Here is a 17,288-nt window from a genome sequence, read left to right on the forward strand (position 1 = left end):
GAGCCTGCTTGGGATCCTCTCTCTGTCTCTCAAAATAAATAAACTTAAAAAAAAACAAAAAAAGCATGCACATTTACCCCAGCCTCAAACCACTCTTTCCTTTGCCATTTCTTCTAAACTAAACTTAAATTTTAGTGTCTTTAATGGCAATGCCTGGTTAGGTTATTATGAGGACAAGGCTACTTTTCCAGTAAACTACATTTTTTATCACACAAGGCTGAATATTAAAAAAAAAAAAAAATCACCGTTTACTTATAGAAAAAGATTTTAAGGTTTATAATCTACTTTATTATAAAAGGGAATAGATTTTTACATGCAATCATTCGCAGATAACAGATTATATAGAAAAGTTCAAGTTCATCAGTTTGAAACTATACCTCACTGAAGTATACTTACTTATAAAAACATACTGCCTTTGCCGTGTGAAAATCTGGTGTTTAGTTCTCTAGATTTCTTTATCAGGGCTTTTTTCTGAGCTTCATCAAACTGATTAACTTTGAGATCCTTATCACGATCAAATGGTATTCGTTCTTGGGGCTTATTTTTCTCTTCAGCAGCCTTAGTCTTTAATTTCTTATGATGAATGTCCATAAGAGATTCTGATCTTTTTGATTCCTGGGGAGAGCAAGAGAGTAGAAGTGAAAATCTTTGTTGGTATAGACTACGGACAGAATACGATCATGAACAGAATGATTATGACGAACACTAGAGAGGGCTTTTTACAAACCCTAACAATTTTTGCCAAAACCAAGACAGCATCTATGAAGCACATACGTAGCAGGGGCAAATTCAATCAGCCAAAATGAAGGTATCTACTAACTACCGCCACACACACTCACAAGCAAGACAGAGGGGGAACACATGCTTAAATAACCATAATGAGAAGCATCCTGCGATGTGCCACAAAGTCCAAACCAAGAACACGGCTGAGAGAGGAAGAGCAAGTCCATCGCTGCCTAGGAGCCTGGTTAGAGTTTCACGGATGCGTGGGTCTGTGAAACCCGAACGAGCGGACGGGAATAGGAAGGGCCCTGCCAGGCTGAAGCGAGAACAAGGGCAAACCGGAAAAGTAATGGCACGGAAGCGATCAAATTCAAGGCCTGTTCAGGTTATACAGTGGCATATTCCATACACTAAGAGAGTTCTGTTCCTTTCAGTTTTGTTCTTTCTCCGACATCCCTTATTTTCTTTCTTCTTAGCTGGGACAGGTGCTCACATTTTCAAATATATCTAGTAGGATGAGGTCTGGGCAAAGGCAACTGGCTTCATCAGTTAGAGATTCATTGTAGACTTCTCAGTATTGACTGGAGTACAAGACAGAAGGGCCCTAGACTGAAGAAGCAGGGAGTGGAAAGCAGCAGCAGAGGTAGGCAGTGTAGACCGGCAGCTTGCAAAGTGGGGCACGGGGCATATGCGGGCCCGGGGACTACAGAGAGTGGATTACACATGGTGGGAAGGTATGGCTAATTTTAAGATTATCCACCCACAACTCTCAACTTCTTCATGTAACCTCACTTCAAATTGATTTGGTTGATGATGCATCTTTTTCTCTCTCTAAAAAAATTTTTTTTTAACGTTTATTCATTTTTGAGAGAGAGAGACAGAGCACAAGTGGGGGAGCAGCAGAGAGAGAGTGGGAGACACAGAATCCGAAGCAGGCTCCTGGTTCTGAGCTGTCAGCACAGAGCCTAATGCAGGGCTCGAACTCACTGATTGAGTGGTCGTGACCTGAGCTGAAGTCAGATGCCCAACGGACCGAGCCCCCCAGGCACCCCTCTTTTTATCTTGATCTCTCCCCTTTTATTATAGCCCTCTGCCATTTAACAAGGGAGAGGCCTCTCAGAATCTCCCTGTAAGAATACTGCCTAGGAGAGCAAGTCTCCATGGTTTCAAACAAAAAATGTGAAATACGAGGGAACTTCCTCTGACTGAGGAACTGTAAGCCCAGGAGGGCTCTGTGTTCTGTGTCTGAAACAAATTTCTCTTAAGTGTGTGGTGTCCCTCGGAAATTGATGTTTTGCTTTTTGTTGGAATGATCTGTGTGCAGACACTGAATAGACGGGCAATGGAAGAAAGGGCAAGTTTCGCTTAGCAACCACATCTCTTCCAGGCCCTACCTTGTTAAAAAATGTGAGAGCAAAGAAGTAAAAAGAGCTCTGTGAAAGCAACAGAAAAAGGTGTTGGTAAGAAACGTTAAAAATGGTAGCATCTTATTTCATCCAGGAGACAAACTCATGATATCTATCTACTTTAGAACTCAGAAGTGCCACTGGAATTATCAGGGACACATCTATTTGAATGGAAAAATGAAGTGAGAGTTTCTGATAGAAAGTAAGTCTTACTTGGCTGATTTGACAAACCAGAACTGAGTTTGTCAATTAGGTTATATGGTAGTTACTCCCTATCAATTGAATAAGCTCAATCTGGAGCTGCAGGTTTTACCAGAATGTACAAAAGATGTTATGTTAGTTGAGTATTTATTTGAATTACCACTATTTCCATCTTCTCAATCCCTCTCACTCATTTCATAAATCTTGGTCAAATCTTTTAGAAAAAAATAGATATGCAAGTCAAATGCTTTCTAATTCTTTATTTTCAGGAAAATTGAAGGAAATTTAAAACATTCATTAGTTATTGCTAAGAAAAAATAAGCTCTCAATACATATTGTGTGGAGAAATAGGAACTTAAGTTCTGGATTCAGAAAAATCTGGGTTGCAATGGTGGTCCTGCTAGTTTCAACACTGGTAACCTTGGTGAAACAATTTGAACTTCATTTTATCAGCTGTAAAATGGTAGTAATTATTTTCAAATATTTGGGTGGGGAGGAGTTAAATGACGTAATTAAAAAGGATTTAGTAGTGTCAGGTATATAAGAATCACTCATAAATGCCATGTGTCAGATTTACTGATCATTTACTATAATGTAATCTTCACATTACCTCCGCAAACTAAAAGTTATTCTCATTATATAGATCCAGAAAGAAAAATTAAGAAAATAAAGTAACTGGACCAGTGTGAAAAATACTGAAGGAGGTCCTAATGAGTTGACAGTTGAGAGATCATTAATAATTTCTGTTAACAGATCTCTATGAGGTTTAAGTAAATAACTCAGAAATTGTTTAAAGAATTGAATGGAGGGGCACCTGAGTGGCTCAGTCAGTTAAGCGTCTGACTTCAGCTCAGGTCATGATCTCACAGTTTGTGAGTTCGAGCCCCACGTCAGGCTCTGTGCTGACAGCTTGGAGCCTGGAGCCTGCTTCAGATTCTAGGTCTCCTCCTCTCTCTGCCCCTCCCCTGCTCATGCTCTGTGTCTCTCTGTCTCTCAACAATAAATAAATGTTAAAAATTAAAAAAAAAAAAAAAAGAATTGAATGGATCGCTATAATGAACTGCATTGCATTCTCATCCACTTCTTTATGTAAACATGATTCCTTCCTTCCTTCCTTCCTTCCTTCCTTCCTTCCTTCCTTCCTTCCTTCCTTCCTTCCTTCATTAAACTACAAACTGAAAACATTACATGAATACATGAAAAAATCCTACAAAAAGCCTATAAAAAGGATTTTATATAACTATACATTATACAACAGAATGGAATATTTCTAAGGGCAGATGTACAGAAAAACACTGAGGTAAAAAGGAAGACATATAAAAGAATGAGAAACAAGAAAGAAAATATAAGAAGAGCATTGAAGGATACAAAAAAAGAAAAGCTTATATATTTTATTCTTACTCACATTGTATGAGGACACCTGCTCAGCCAATCTCTTTTCCCTTCCTGACAATATATGTTCTTCATCCTTCTTATTGAATGACTTCCTTGCTTCTTGTGTTTCCTGACGAATGAACACAGGTTAACACATTACTGAACCATATAGTTAAGTAAAAAAAAAACAAAACAAAACAAAACAGAAATACTATTATTTTTACTCAGATTGACTAAATAAGAGACTAGAGTAAGTTTGTTGAATCTTTTCCACGAGGAATATGAATAGAGTTGGTAAGGGATCAGTTCATGTTCTACTCAGTGATTTTCTTGAAAACAAGAAGAAAACCTATTCAGATCAATAGAAAAACCTATTTACTTAGTTGTGTGTGTCAAATTCACAAAGGAGTTTGACAAATAATGATGAATTGTAGGAGAGGAAATTAGGCTTTAAAAGAAATCTGAGAGGGGCACCTGGCTGGCTCAGTGGGTAGAGCATGTGACTTTTTGAGCTCAGGGTTGTAAGTCTGAGCCCCACCTTGGATATACAGATTACTTAAAAATAAAGCCTTAAAAAAATAGAAAAGAAATCTTACATTATCTGTTTTTAAAAGTAGTAATATCATGCTTGAGGGAAAAAAATAAATAAAAAGAAAAGGTTTACAGTTTGGAAAAGAAATAATAAAAGTATCTTTATTCACAGATGACATGACTATTTATGTAGAAAACTCCAAAGCATCCATGAAAATACTCCTGGAACTAATAAGAAAGTACACTAGATCAAAGCTGCAGGATACAAGGTCAATATACAAAATATACCAACAACGAACAACTGGAATTCGAACTTAAAAAAAAAATTAACAATAGTGTATACACAAGATGAAGTACTTAGATAGATTTCCAACAAATTTTAATTAGAAAAAAAAATTCTAGAGAATACAGTCCAAACCAGGGATGAGAAAAGCCCACATAAAAACAACTTAAAAGCACTGTTCTCAAAGCATATTTTAATATTGTTATCTGCTTAAAAAAAACAAAAAGGTCATCTATAATGTTTATCTTAATAATATACAAAACAGGGGCTCCTAGCGGGCTCAGTTGGTAGAACACATGACTCTTGATCTTAGGGTTTGAGTTCAAGCCCCACATTGGGTGTGGAGCCTACTTAAAACACATGTACAAAACAACACTGCATTTGCTAAAGTATGTTAAAAACATAGGCATAGCTCAGTTCTTATTTTCTCATAAAAATTTTCCTAGAAAACATGCTTTCGTTTATTAATATTAAGGGGAAAATGATATTATGGTAAAATGGTGATAAAAACCTGACCATTTAATATTTAAGAGTTAACAGATCTAATTAAGACTGGGAGGTAAGGTAATAATAGATGTCAGCGAATTTTATTTATTTATTTATTTTAAAACAATGTTTATTTACTTTGAGAGAAAAAGTGTCCGAGCGGGGAAGGGACAGTGAGAGAGGGAGAGAGAGAATTCCAAATGGATTGTGCTGTCAGGAAGGAGCCCAACATGGGGCTTAATCTCACAAACCATGAGATCATGACCTGAACTGAAATCAAGAGGCAGAGGCTTAACTGAGCCACCCAGGTTAGCCACCCTCTACCTAACATTTAAAGAAGAATTAATACCTATTCTCAAACTATTCCAAAAAACAGAAAAGAAAACTTCCAAATTCATTCCATGAAGCCAACATTACCCTGATACCAAAACCAAATAAAGACACCACTAAAAAAGAGAACTATAAGCCAATATCCCTGATGAACATAGATGTAAAGATTCTCAATAAAATACTAGCAAACTGAATCCAACAATACATGAGAAAAATCATTCACTATGATCAAGTGAGATTTATTCCTGGGTTGCAAAGGTGGCTCAGTATTTGCAAATCAATCAGGGTGAGACATCACATTAATAAAAGAAAGGGTAAGAACCATACGATCATTTCAATAGATGCAGAAAAAGCATCTGAGAAAGTACAACATCCGTTCGTGATAAAAATCCTCAAGAAAGTAGGTTTAGAGGGAACATAACCTCAACATAATAAAGGCCATCTATGAAAAACCCACAGCTAAGATCACCCTAAATGGGGAAAACAGAGATTTTCCTCTACCGTCAGGAGTAAGACAGGGTTGTCCACTCTCACCACTGTTGTTCAACAACACAGTACTGGAAGTCCTAGCCACAGTAATCAGACAGCAAAAAGAAGTAAAAGGTATCCAAATCGGCAAGGAAGAAGTGAAATTTTCACTCTTTGCAGATGACATGATATTCTACATAGAAAACCCAAAAGACTCCACCAAAAAACTGAACTGATAAATGAATTTAGTAAAGTCGCATAGTATAAGATCAATGTGTAGAAATCTGTTGCATTTGTATACACCAATAATGAAGCAAGAAAAAGAGGAATTAAGGAATTAATCCCATGTACAACTGCAGCCAAAAAAGTAAGATACCTAGGAATAAACCTAACCAAAGAGGTGAAAAACTTGTGCTCTGAAAACTATAGAACACTGATGAAAAAAATTCAAGATGACACAAAGAAATGGAAAGACATTCCAGGCTCCTAGATTGGAAGAACAAATATTACTACTCAAAGTAATCTACACATTTAATGCAATCCCTATCACAATACCAACAGCATTTTTCATGGAGCTCGAACAAACATTCCTAAAATTTGTACGGAACCACAGAAGACTCCGAAGAGCCAGAGCAACCTTGAAACAAAAACAAAAACAAAAACAAAAACAAAAACAAAGTTGGAGGCATCACAACTCCAGACTTCAAGTTATACTACAAAGCTGTAGTAATCAAAACAGTATGGTACTGGCACAAACATAGACACCTCGATCAATGGAACAGAACAGAAATCACAGAAATGAACCCACAAATATATGGTCAATTAATCTTCGACAAAGCAGGAAAGAATATCCAAAGGGAAAAGGAATGTCTCTTTAACAAATGGTGCTGAGAAAACTGGATAGCCACATGAAATAGAATTAGCCTGAACCACTGTCTTACGCCAAACACAAACATAAATCCAAAATGGATTAAAGACCTAAATGGGAGACCTGAAGCCATAAAAATCCTAGAAGAGGGGTGCCTGGGTGGCTCAGCCGGTTCAGCGTCCAATTCTTGATTTTGTCTCAGGTCAAGATCCTAAGGGTCATGGGATTGAGCCTCACGTCAGGCTCTATGCTGAGCATGGAGCCTACTTAAGATTCTCTCTCTTTCTTTGCCCCATTTCCTTGCTCTCATGCTCTCTCTAAAAATAAATAAATGAAATGAAATGAAATGAAAATAAAATAAAATAAAATAAAATAAAATAAAATAAAATAAAATAAAATACTCTAGAAGAGAACACAAGCAGTAACTTCTTAGACACTGGCCTTAGCAACTTCTTCTAGATATGTTGCAAGGGAAACAAAATAAAAAATAAACTACCGGAACAACATCAAAATAAAAAGCTTCTGCACAGCGAAGGAAACAATCAACAAAACTAAAAGGCAACCTATGGAATGGGAGAAGATATTTGAAAATGGCATATTGGATAAAGAGTTAGTATCCAAAACCTATAAAGAAATTATCAAACGCAACCCCCCAAAACTAAATAATCCAATTAAAAAATGGGCAGAAGACATACAGATGGCTGGCCAACAGATACATGAAAACATGCTCACCATCACTTATCATCAGGGAAATACAAATCAAATCCACGTGATATTCCACACCTATCAGAATGGCTAAAATCAACAACACACGAGACAACAAATGTTGGTGAGGATGTGGAGAAAGGGGAACTTTCTTACACCATTGGTGGCCCATTGGTGGGAATGCAAACTGGTGCAGCCACTGTGGAAAACAGTATGAAGGTTCCCCAGAAAGGTAAAAATAGAACTACCCTATAATCTGGCAATCGCACTAGGTATTTATCCAAAGAATACAAAAATAATAATTTGAAGGGATACATGCACCCTGATGTTTATAGGAGCCAAACTATGGAAACAGTCCAAGTGTCCATCAATTGATGAATGGATAAAGAAGATGTGGTATATATATAAATGGAATATTGCCCAGCCATAAAAAAAGAATGAAATCTTACCATTTGCAACAACATGGATGGAGCTAGAGAGTATTATGCTGAGCGAAATAGGTCTGTGAAAGACAAACACCATTATGATTTCACTCATAATGCAATTTTTTTTTAATGTTTATTCATTTTTGAGACAGAGAGAGACAGAGCATGAACAGGGGAGGGGCAGAGAGAGAGGGAGACACAGAATCAGAAGCAGGCTCCAGGCTCCGAGCCATCAGCCCAGAGCCTGACACGGGGCTTGAACTCACGGACCACGAGATCGTGACCTGAGCTGAAGTCGGATGCCTAACCGACTGAGCCACCCAGGCGCCCCACTCATAATGTAAGAAATAAATGAGCAAATGAAGAAAAAAAAAAAAAAAAAAGAGAGGCAAACCAAGAAACAGACTTTTAGAGAACTGATGTTACCAGAAGGGAAGTGGGTGTTGGGATGGGTTAAATAGGTGATGGGGATTAAGGAGGGCACTTGTGAGCACCAGGCATTGTATGGAAGTGTTGAATCACTATATTGTATACACTGTATGGTTAACTAACTAGAATTTAAATAAAAGCTTAAAAAAAAGATGGCATCATAAGAAACAAAAATGGAAAGATGGAGAAAGTCTGTCAAAAAGGAAATTTAGCTAAGATCTGTGACAAAAATTAGTCACAAACTTTACACAGAATGAAATACACAAGAAAATGAATGGCTCTCCGATACTGTATAGTTTATACCATAAATATGAGTCTGTGGTACTATACGCTACTTTTTAAAGTTTTTATTTATTTATTTTGAGAGAGAGAGAGAGAGAGAGAGAGAGAGGAAGAACAAGCCTTCGACAGAGAAGGAAAGAAACAATCCCAAGCAGGCTCCGCACTGTCAGTGCAGAGCCCGATGTGGGGCCTGAACTCACAAACCATGAGATCATGACCTGAGCCAAAATTAAGAGTCGGATTCTTAACCAACTGAGCCACCCAGGCGCCTCTGTGGTACTATATGCTAAATATAGTATCCCATAAAATTTAAGGAGTATTAATAATCCCTTTATGAATTTGCTGTAGAACTGAACAAAACACTTTCAAGTACTGAAAAGAAAAAGATCTGAAGAACTTAATCACAGGTCCTAAAATCACTGGGTTGTCTAATTTCCATTTGCTCCATTTTTCTCATATTTTCCGCGGAAGAAGAGTCCCTCCATATCTGGCTGTAGGCTAGACATCTATTTACCTATAGTGAGGAACAGAAGGAGAGAGAAAAGCACAACTAACATAGACACGAATAAATTCACGCAAACAAGGGAATGTCTTTTCTGGAGACAATCTTAAAGGCTAAATTACAAAAATGCCAATATATTATTTTTATAAAACACCAGTTAAGAAAGAGTAGACAGGCACCGCAACACTAGTCATTCAAAGCATGCGGCTTACTTCCACACCACCTCTTTTTAAAAAAAAAAAATTTAAAAAAAAAAAAATTTTTTTTTTTTACGTTTTATTTATTTTTGAGACAGAGAGAGACAGAACATGAACGAGGGAGGGGCAGAGAGAGAGGGAGACACAGAATCGGAAGCAGGCTCCAGGTTCTGAGACATCATCCCAGAGCCCGACGCGGGGCTCGAACTCACGGACCGCGAGATCGTGACCTGAGCCGAAGTCGGCTGCCCAACTGACTGAGCCACCCAGGCGCCCCATAAAAAAAAAAAAAATTTTTTTTAAGGTTGATTCATTTTTTAGAGGCAGAGACGAGCACAAGTGGGGGAGGGGCAAAGATAGGGAGAGACAGAATCCGAAGCATGCTCCAGGCTCTGAGCTGTCAGCACAGAGCCCAATGCGGGGCTCGAACCCACGAACTGTGAGATCACGACCTGAGCTGAAGTCGGATGCTCAACCAGCTGAGCCACCCAGGTGCCCCCACACCACCTTTTCTGTTGCTTCTTCTGCCTCAGGTGTGTTGGTTCACCTCAACTTTCTATTACAACTCTTAGATGTCCCTTAATCTTCTGGACCAAAGAGAATTTACAATTTTGCCACATGTGCAAGGTAGGGTGCTAAAATCTGGAGACATTACATCCACATTTTAAGAATAACACGGGGGGCGCCTGGGTGGCTCAGTCGGTTAGGCATTCGACTTCAGCTCAGGTCATGATCTCACAGTTTGTAGGTCTGAACCCTACATCGGGCTCTGTGCTGACAGCTCAGAGCCTGGAGCCTGCTTCGAATTCTGTGTCTCTCTCTCTGGGCCTTCCCTGCACATGCTCTGTCCCTCTCTCTCTCTCAAAAATAAATAAACATTAAAAAAAAAAAAAAGGGTAACATGGGGTATTTTATAACCAATTCTCCACTAAAATGAAAACTCCATAAGAAGCTTTTCCAGGGCACCAGGGTGGTTCAGTTAGTTAGGTGTCTGACTCTTGATTTCGGCTCAGGTCATGATCTCATGGTTTTTAAGATCGAGCCTGCATAGGGCTCTGGGTGCCAGCCTGGATCCTATTTGGGATTCTCTCTCTCTCTCTCTCTCTCTCTCTCTCTCTCTCTTTCTCTTTCTGCTCCTTCCCTACTTGTGTGCACATGTGTTCTCTCATTCTCTCTCTCTCTCAAAATAAATAAGCTTGAGAAAAAAAACAAAGCTTTTCCATTTTGCTATTACCTACAACCAAACTGAATGCCTGGCAGAGAAGGTATTCAATTTATAGTTACAGAATGAAAAGAGAAGGTCTCATAATTCTTGGTACTGATGGAGAAGATAAACAGAGTAGAGGAATGAATGAAGTGTGGAACTATGGAAGTCAAAACTGGAAAGCTGTAGCCTTCGGGTGCCAATTACTCAAGCATTCAAATTTGAATTAAAGGGAGTAAAAACCTTCGGATGGGGTAAATTTAAGAAGTAGTGCTGGGGGTATTTCTAATTTACAATGGTTCAATTCCTTTTTTTAATTTTTTTTTTTTAACGTTTATTTATTTTTGAGACAGAGAGAGACAGAGCATGAACAGGGGAGGGTCAGAGAGAGAGGAAGACACAGAATCTGAAACAGGCTCCAGGCTCTGAGCTGTCAGCACAGAGCTTGACGCGGGGCTCGAACTCACGAACCACGAGATCATGACCTGAGCCGAAGTTGGACGCTTAACCGACTGAGCCACCCAGGTGCCCCACAGCGGTTCAATTCCTAATTTATAATGGAAGATTTTGTAAAAAGCAGAGTCAATAATGCATTCTATCCAAACTTCTTTTCTTTTTTAGCAAATTATTTAACGCACTAATGAAAGCGTTTCTTTTTTTAAAAACTGAGGTATAACTGATGAAACATTTTATTAGTTTCAGGTGTACAACATGATTCAGTATTTGTTATATATTGTAAAATAATCAAAATAAGTCAACATCCATCACCATATACAGCTACCAACATTTATTCCATTTGTGATGAGGACTTTCAAGATCCACTCTCCTAGCTAATTTCAAATACGCGATACAGTATTACTAAGTATAGTTACCATGCTGTACATATGTCCCCATGAGTTTTATTTACTTCCTCCATTTTGCCTCCCCCTACCTCCAGGCAACCACCAGTCTATTCTCTATATCCATGACTTTTTTTTTTTTTTCTGGTTTGTTTTTTTAGATTCTGCACAGAAGGGAGATCATATAGTATTCAGCACTATCGATGAAAGCATTTCTTGCCTATTTTGACAGTAACACAAAACATAGTGCACCTGAAGTAAGGCCATTTTGTGGGAGAATCTCTATGTATCATTTAACCTAGGGGAACCCGTGGCTTTAGTTTCATGGAGACAGTATGATGGTGTATAAGAACTAGAGAATTTAGAATTATAGAAAGGTCTAGAATAGAATTATTATTCATTACTAATCAGCCCTCTAATTCCAGAAAAGTGGACCTCATAAAAGTTAGTTTTTCCCTCTATAAAATGAAGTCAGTAAGTCCAGATCTCTGGGTTTTCTTGAGATTTAAATGAGATAATTCATTGGGAAATCGCAAGCAATTGGTGTCACTGTCCTTATTTTCTTTCAGGGAGAAATCTGTATTTTCCCTTTGGAATCATAATTTAAAAATAGTACCTTTAAATCATCATGCCTTCTATGTTTTCAAAATACAGCCAACATGGGCAGAAATACAAGCACAAACAAGCTCTCTCACCTTAGCTCTCCTCTCCCTGTCAGCTGGGGTGTCTGTCCAGACCGATCGATCCCCAGATTTCTCATCGGCTCGTCTCTTAAAAGTTCTGGGCCCGAGACCAAAGTCTTTCATTTCTGGAGGAAGCTCAGTCATCCATGACTCTCTTGTAATTGGTTTGGATGAATTCTTTAAGAGAAGTAAAAAATCAAACAGTCAAAAAAAAAAAAAGTAGCCCAGAAAGTGTTTGTAAGATACTGTATAAGTGGTCATGTTTCTCAATTGAGGCTTTAAGAGAAAGAATTTAATATAAAGGATTATATTTTGTCATATATGTTACAATTACCTCATCCAATTTATTGTTCTTTTGACTTTGTTATCTTTTGCCACACAGAAATTTTTAAATAGGCAAATTTGCCAGTCTTTTCCTTTTACAGCTTCTAGATTACCTTGCTCCTAAGTTTTCTTTATATACATATTGCATATATTTTATTTATATTATTAATTATATCATATTATTATTTGTTTATATTACTTATATACATAATGCATATTTTCTTTCATCTCGATTTTAAAATTTAGATTTTTAATCCATTTAGCCAATTTCTCAGAGTATAGTATATTTAAAACTTACATCATCTCCTCTGGTCAGTTTTTCTTTCATTCTCTGGGCCCTTTTTTCAAACTCTGTCGTGACGCTGTAGTTAACTGGTCCTTTTGCAGGCATGGGTCCAACAATGTCCTCATCTTCACTGCTATCCGTTTCCTTTTGAAATAAGACATTGCCTTTAAACCAGGAGCAGAGCCATAGGTTATAGAAAATGATCCTAAAATACTTAAAATTTCACTGCAACGGATTACTTAGAGACAATAAGACAAAAACGCAAACAATGTATTGCTGGCTGATCACTGAGCAATGAGGACCTTTTCCTCGCCTAAAATCATTGTTGCACCATGTGCTAACTAACTTGGATGTAAATTATAAAAAAATAAATGAATTATAGAAAAAAATACTCTGATGGTATCAGTAGTGAAGGTGTTAAGAGTAACAACAATGACGAGAGCTATTATAAGTTGAAAATGTTCTGACTTAATCCTCACCAACAACCCTCTAAGACAAGGATAACAACCTGCATGATACTGACATGAAACTAAGCTCACCCAGGCGCCAATGGCTCTTGCCTTCTCTCTCCTGTTCTCTTCCCTCCAACCACACTGGACTTTTGAAAAAAAAAATTTTTTTTTAATGTTTATATTTTTGGAGAGTGAGTCGGGGGGGGGGGCAGAGAGAGAGAGACAGACACAGGATCTGAAGCAGGCTCCAGGCTCTGAGCTTTTAGTACAGAGCCCAACACGAGGCTCAAACCCACAAACTGCGAGATCATGACCTGAGCCGAAGTCGGGTGCTTAACTGACTGAGCCACCCGGGTACCCTCACACTGAACTTCTAAAGCCCTAACTTTCCTCCTCTCTACATTGCTTTCTCTTCAAATAAGCTATCTATGCTTTCTGGAACAATTTCTCCTGCCCTCTTTGCTGAGACATCTCCAACTCATCAGTCTTCAGTTTAGACATTTTCTCAGAGACAAAGACTTTTTCTCATTTCTTTAGGTTAGTTGAGATTCCCCTGTCATGGTTCCATAGTATTTTGTCTCATCCTTTTTTTTTTTTTTTAAATTTTGTTAACGTTTATTTATTTTTGAGACAGAGAGAGCATGAATGGGGGAGGGTCAGAGAGAGGGAGACACAGAATCTGAAACAGGCTCCAGACTCTGAGCTATCAGCACAGAGCCCGATGCGGGGCTCAAACTCATGGATGGTGAGATCATGACCTGAGCCGAAGTCGGATGATCAACCAACTGAGCCACCCAGGCGCCCCTTGTCTCACCTTTTGAATCACTCATAATGTTAGATGTTTGTGTAATGTCCATATTCCCCACTACCCTGCAGGTTGATTAGTGTGATTATCTGGGACTATGTCTAACGTACTCATTCATTCAACAAATACTTCCGAATGCCCCTAGGGAGAAGACAAAATCTCCGTCCTCAACATTCCAGTGGGGAGAGGTCAACAATAAACAGAAAGAAGCAGTAACAGATGGTATCTGAGGTGCTGACAGATGCTATGGAGAGAATTAAAGGCCGGAAGGAGAGACGAGTAAAGGGAAGAGGAGATAGTAATTTTGAGCTAGGAGGTCAGAAACGACCTCACTAAGGTGACATTCCAGCCCAACACGGAAGCTCTGAGAGGCAAGTCACATAGATATCTAGGGGAAGACCACTCTGGGGAGACTTTGCAGGAAAGAACAGTCAGGGGCAGGAGCCTGCTGGGCGTAAGTGAGGAGGTACAGCAAGGAGCACAGTGTGGTCAGATTGACGTTAAGAGAGAAAATCACGGAGCTCAAGGAGACATTACAATGTGTAGGGCTCTAGTTTCAATTTTATTAAAAAAATTTTTTTTAATGTTTATTTAATTAAAAAAATATTTATTTACTTTTGAAGGAGAGAGAGACAGAGCATGAGTGGGGGAAGAGCAGAGAGAGAGGGAGACAGAATCCGAAGCAGGCTCCAGGCTCTGAGCTGTCAGCACAGTGTAATGGCTCTGTTTTTTTATTGTTTTTATTTTTCATTTTTCTTAAGTAATCTCTACGTTTCACATGGGGCTCAAGCTCACGACACCACAATCAAGAGTCGCACGCTCTATGGAGCCAGCCAGGTGCCCCAGGGTTTGGCTTTATGTAGAGAGAGGAGGAGCAGTGTGATAGTTCTGAGTGTGAGTGACACAATCTGACTTCATTTTACCCAGGCTCTAGCTGCCGTGTTGAGAGGAGGTAACAGAAAAACAAGGTTTAAAATATCAAGACCGATAAACAGATGAACTATGATTTGACTTAGACTAGGGGAGGAGCAGAAATGGTTGGACTGTGGATGTCTTTTGAAGGTGGGAGGAACTAGACTTGTTGACAGACTCATTCCTATGACCATGTGCTTCATACACTGTAGCAGGTACTCTCTAAGTAGCTGTTGAAGGAAGGAGTAAATCACTCTGAAGTTCATGGTCTTAACCACTGCATTATATTTTCCTTGGTAACAGCCACAGTGTAACTGCTCAGTTCTCAACAGAGATGAACATCCAGGAAGTTACTACAGAATAACAGACTGAACAGGTGATCTAAAGCATTAAGAACTGGGCATAAGGGGCACCTGGCTGGCTCGGTCAGGAGAGCAAACAACTCTTTTTTTTTTATTAAAAAAAAACACCACTTTTTAAATTTTTTTTTTTTAATTTATTTTTGAGACAGAGCATGAGCAGGGGAGGGGCAGAGAGACAGGGAGACACAGAATCCGAAGCAGGCTCCAGGCTCTGAGCTGTCAGCACAGAGCCTGATGCGGGGCTCGAACTCACGGACTGTGAGATCATGACCTGAGCTGAAGTCGGTGCTTAACTGACTGAGACACCCAGGCGCCCCGAGAGCAAGCAACTTTTGATCTTGGGGTTGTGAGTTTGAGTCCCTTGTAGAGTGTAGAGATTACTTAAAAGTAAATCTTTAAAAATAAAAAACTTAAAAAGAAACAAAAAAGAACTGGGTTTAAGCTTTGGCTTTCATTAGTGCAAAGTGTGCAATCTTGGGTAAGTTACCAAATTTCTCTGGTTTTTAGTATCTGTCAGATGGCGGATAATATCTATTTCATAAGGTTGCAGAGAAAATAATATCCATATATGGGGAAAAAGCATTACAAATTACAAAGTACTCTACAAATCTCAGCTATTGGTAAGGACCAGGCCTCTAACAAGAAAACAGCTTTCATACTTGACTCTAAAATCATTGACCTATCTTTTCATAAAATCATTTAACCACCAGCTTTGTTAAATACAGGCACCAGAGATGGATGGATAAGAACTAATTTCAAGGTAGACCATTATCAAAAAATTCCTCAGCTGTCTTTTTTTCAGGTCAAATCACCATGGTTCCTTAAACTTTTCATCATGTTGTATTTTCTGGCACTGTAAACATTGCCTTCAAGGATGAGAAGCATGAATAGATCACATTCTGTCAACATGTAACTGCCTTGTTATTTTTTTATAACATCTCAGTTCTGTGACAAGCTTCTGATTTAGTATACCTTACAATCCTAGATTAATGTGGATGCAACTGTGTGACTGTGTTATTAGTTACATTTGAGCCAAATGATTACATAGTTATTACTCTGCAAAGTCTTGAGTTTGTTACATCTTATGCTTTAATCAAAAAATTTCCAAACCTCATAGTTGAAATATGATGACACTTGTTGTCCTGGATCATCTCGGCCTTTGTCACTTTTCTGAGTAGATTTAATAAAACCAGGTGGTAATGCAGGACCTATTATAGGCCTGAAAAATAAAATGTACCTTTAACATTCTCCCTGATTTTCAAAAGCAGTTTTTAGAATAAGCGTTCACAAAAAAGAAAAAAAAAAAACCAAATACTAACAAATGTTGAAGATGAGAATTTCATGTAACATATTTTTTGTATTTTATAACCTAGTATTTTTCTATAGTATCTTAAAAAAATACAATTTTCTCATTTTTATTTTCTATTTGTTAGTCAATGCTAAGATACTGAACCAGTAATTCTCAATGGCAGTGATGTATTTCTGTTTCCTTCAAACAACCCCTAAGTCGTTCCATTTTCTGGGTGAGCAAAATAAGGCCCAAGGACACCACAAACTAGCAAGTGTCAGTGCTGGCGTTTGAACCCTGGTCTCCTCGATGCCAAAGTTCATTTTCTTTCAAGGTGACCTATTGCTACATTTCTGAGGGGACTGACATCAGTCCAAATGGGAGAAGTGCCTAAAATCTGGGGCTTACAAAGAGAAAGCCTTACTTCAGGGAAAAAATAACAGAGACAAGATATTTTCTACTCTCTTTCATACTTTACGTTTCTTAATTCTTTCTTTCATACCAGTGTTTTCCCCAGAGATGTCGCTGTACCAGTATTAACAAGCAAGATGGCAATGAAGTCCTAAGCTGACTTTTCCAGGTTGCACTGTGTGCAATCAGAGCCTCACAGACAGGCTTCCTAGCAGAGGAAAATTGGTACTGACTCAGAAGGTCTGGGTTCTGATCCTGGCCATTGAACAGCCAAATACAACTCTCAAGAAAGACGTTGCTGTACTTCTAATAATGTGCTTTCTTGAAAGGAATGTTATGACCCAGTGGTTAGCAAATTTTCTGTAAAAGGCCAGAGAGGACATTTTAGGCTTTGAGGGCCATATATATATGGGTCTCTTAGGCATGCCGGTCTTTGTTTTTTAGATGACCCTTTAAAGATTATTCTCGGCTTGGTGGCATACAAAGTCAGGCAGCAGAGAGTCTAGCCTTAT

General features: G+C 38.5%; 1 protein-coding gene across 13 annotated transcripts in view; it reads right to left on the minus strand.

Annotated features, from left to right (window-relative positions):
• GPALPP1 (GPALPP motifs containing 1) overlaps positions 1-17,288 on the minus strand; it is a 73,378-nt gene that overhangs the window by 50,450 nt on the left and 5,640 nt on the right. For all 13 annotated transcript variants that reach the window (XM_045053306.1, XM_006927303.5, XR_006594888.1 and 10 more), the window contains exons 4-8: positions 16,188-16,296; positions 12,559-12,690; positions 11,949-12,113; positions 3,736-3,834; positions 397-615 (exon numbers count right to left, since the gene is read on the minus strand). In XM_045053306.1, coding sequence (XP_044909241.1) covers positions 397-615; positions 3,736-3,834; positions 11,949-12,113; positions 12,559-12,690; positions 16,188-16,296 — 724 coding nt within the window. The remainder of the gene's footprint in view (positions 1-396; positions 616-3,735; positions 3,835-11,948; positions 12,114-12,558; positions 12,691-16,187; positions 16,297-17,288) is intronic.

This window comes from Felis catus, chromosome A1 (genome assembly GCF_018350175.1).
Source record: "Felis catus isolate Fca126 chromosome A1, F.catus_Fca126_mat1.0, whole genome shotgun sequence".
In the NCBI taxonomy this organism is placed as follows: domain Eukaryota; kingdom Metazoa; phylum Chordata; class Mammalia; order Carnivora; family Felidae; genus Felis; species Felis catus.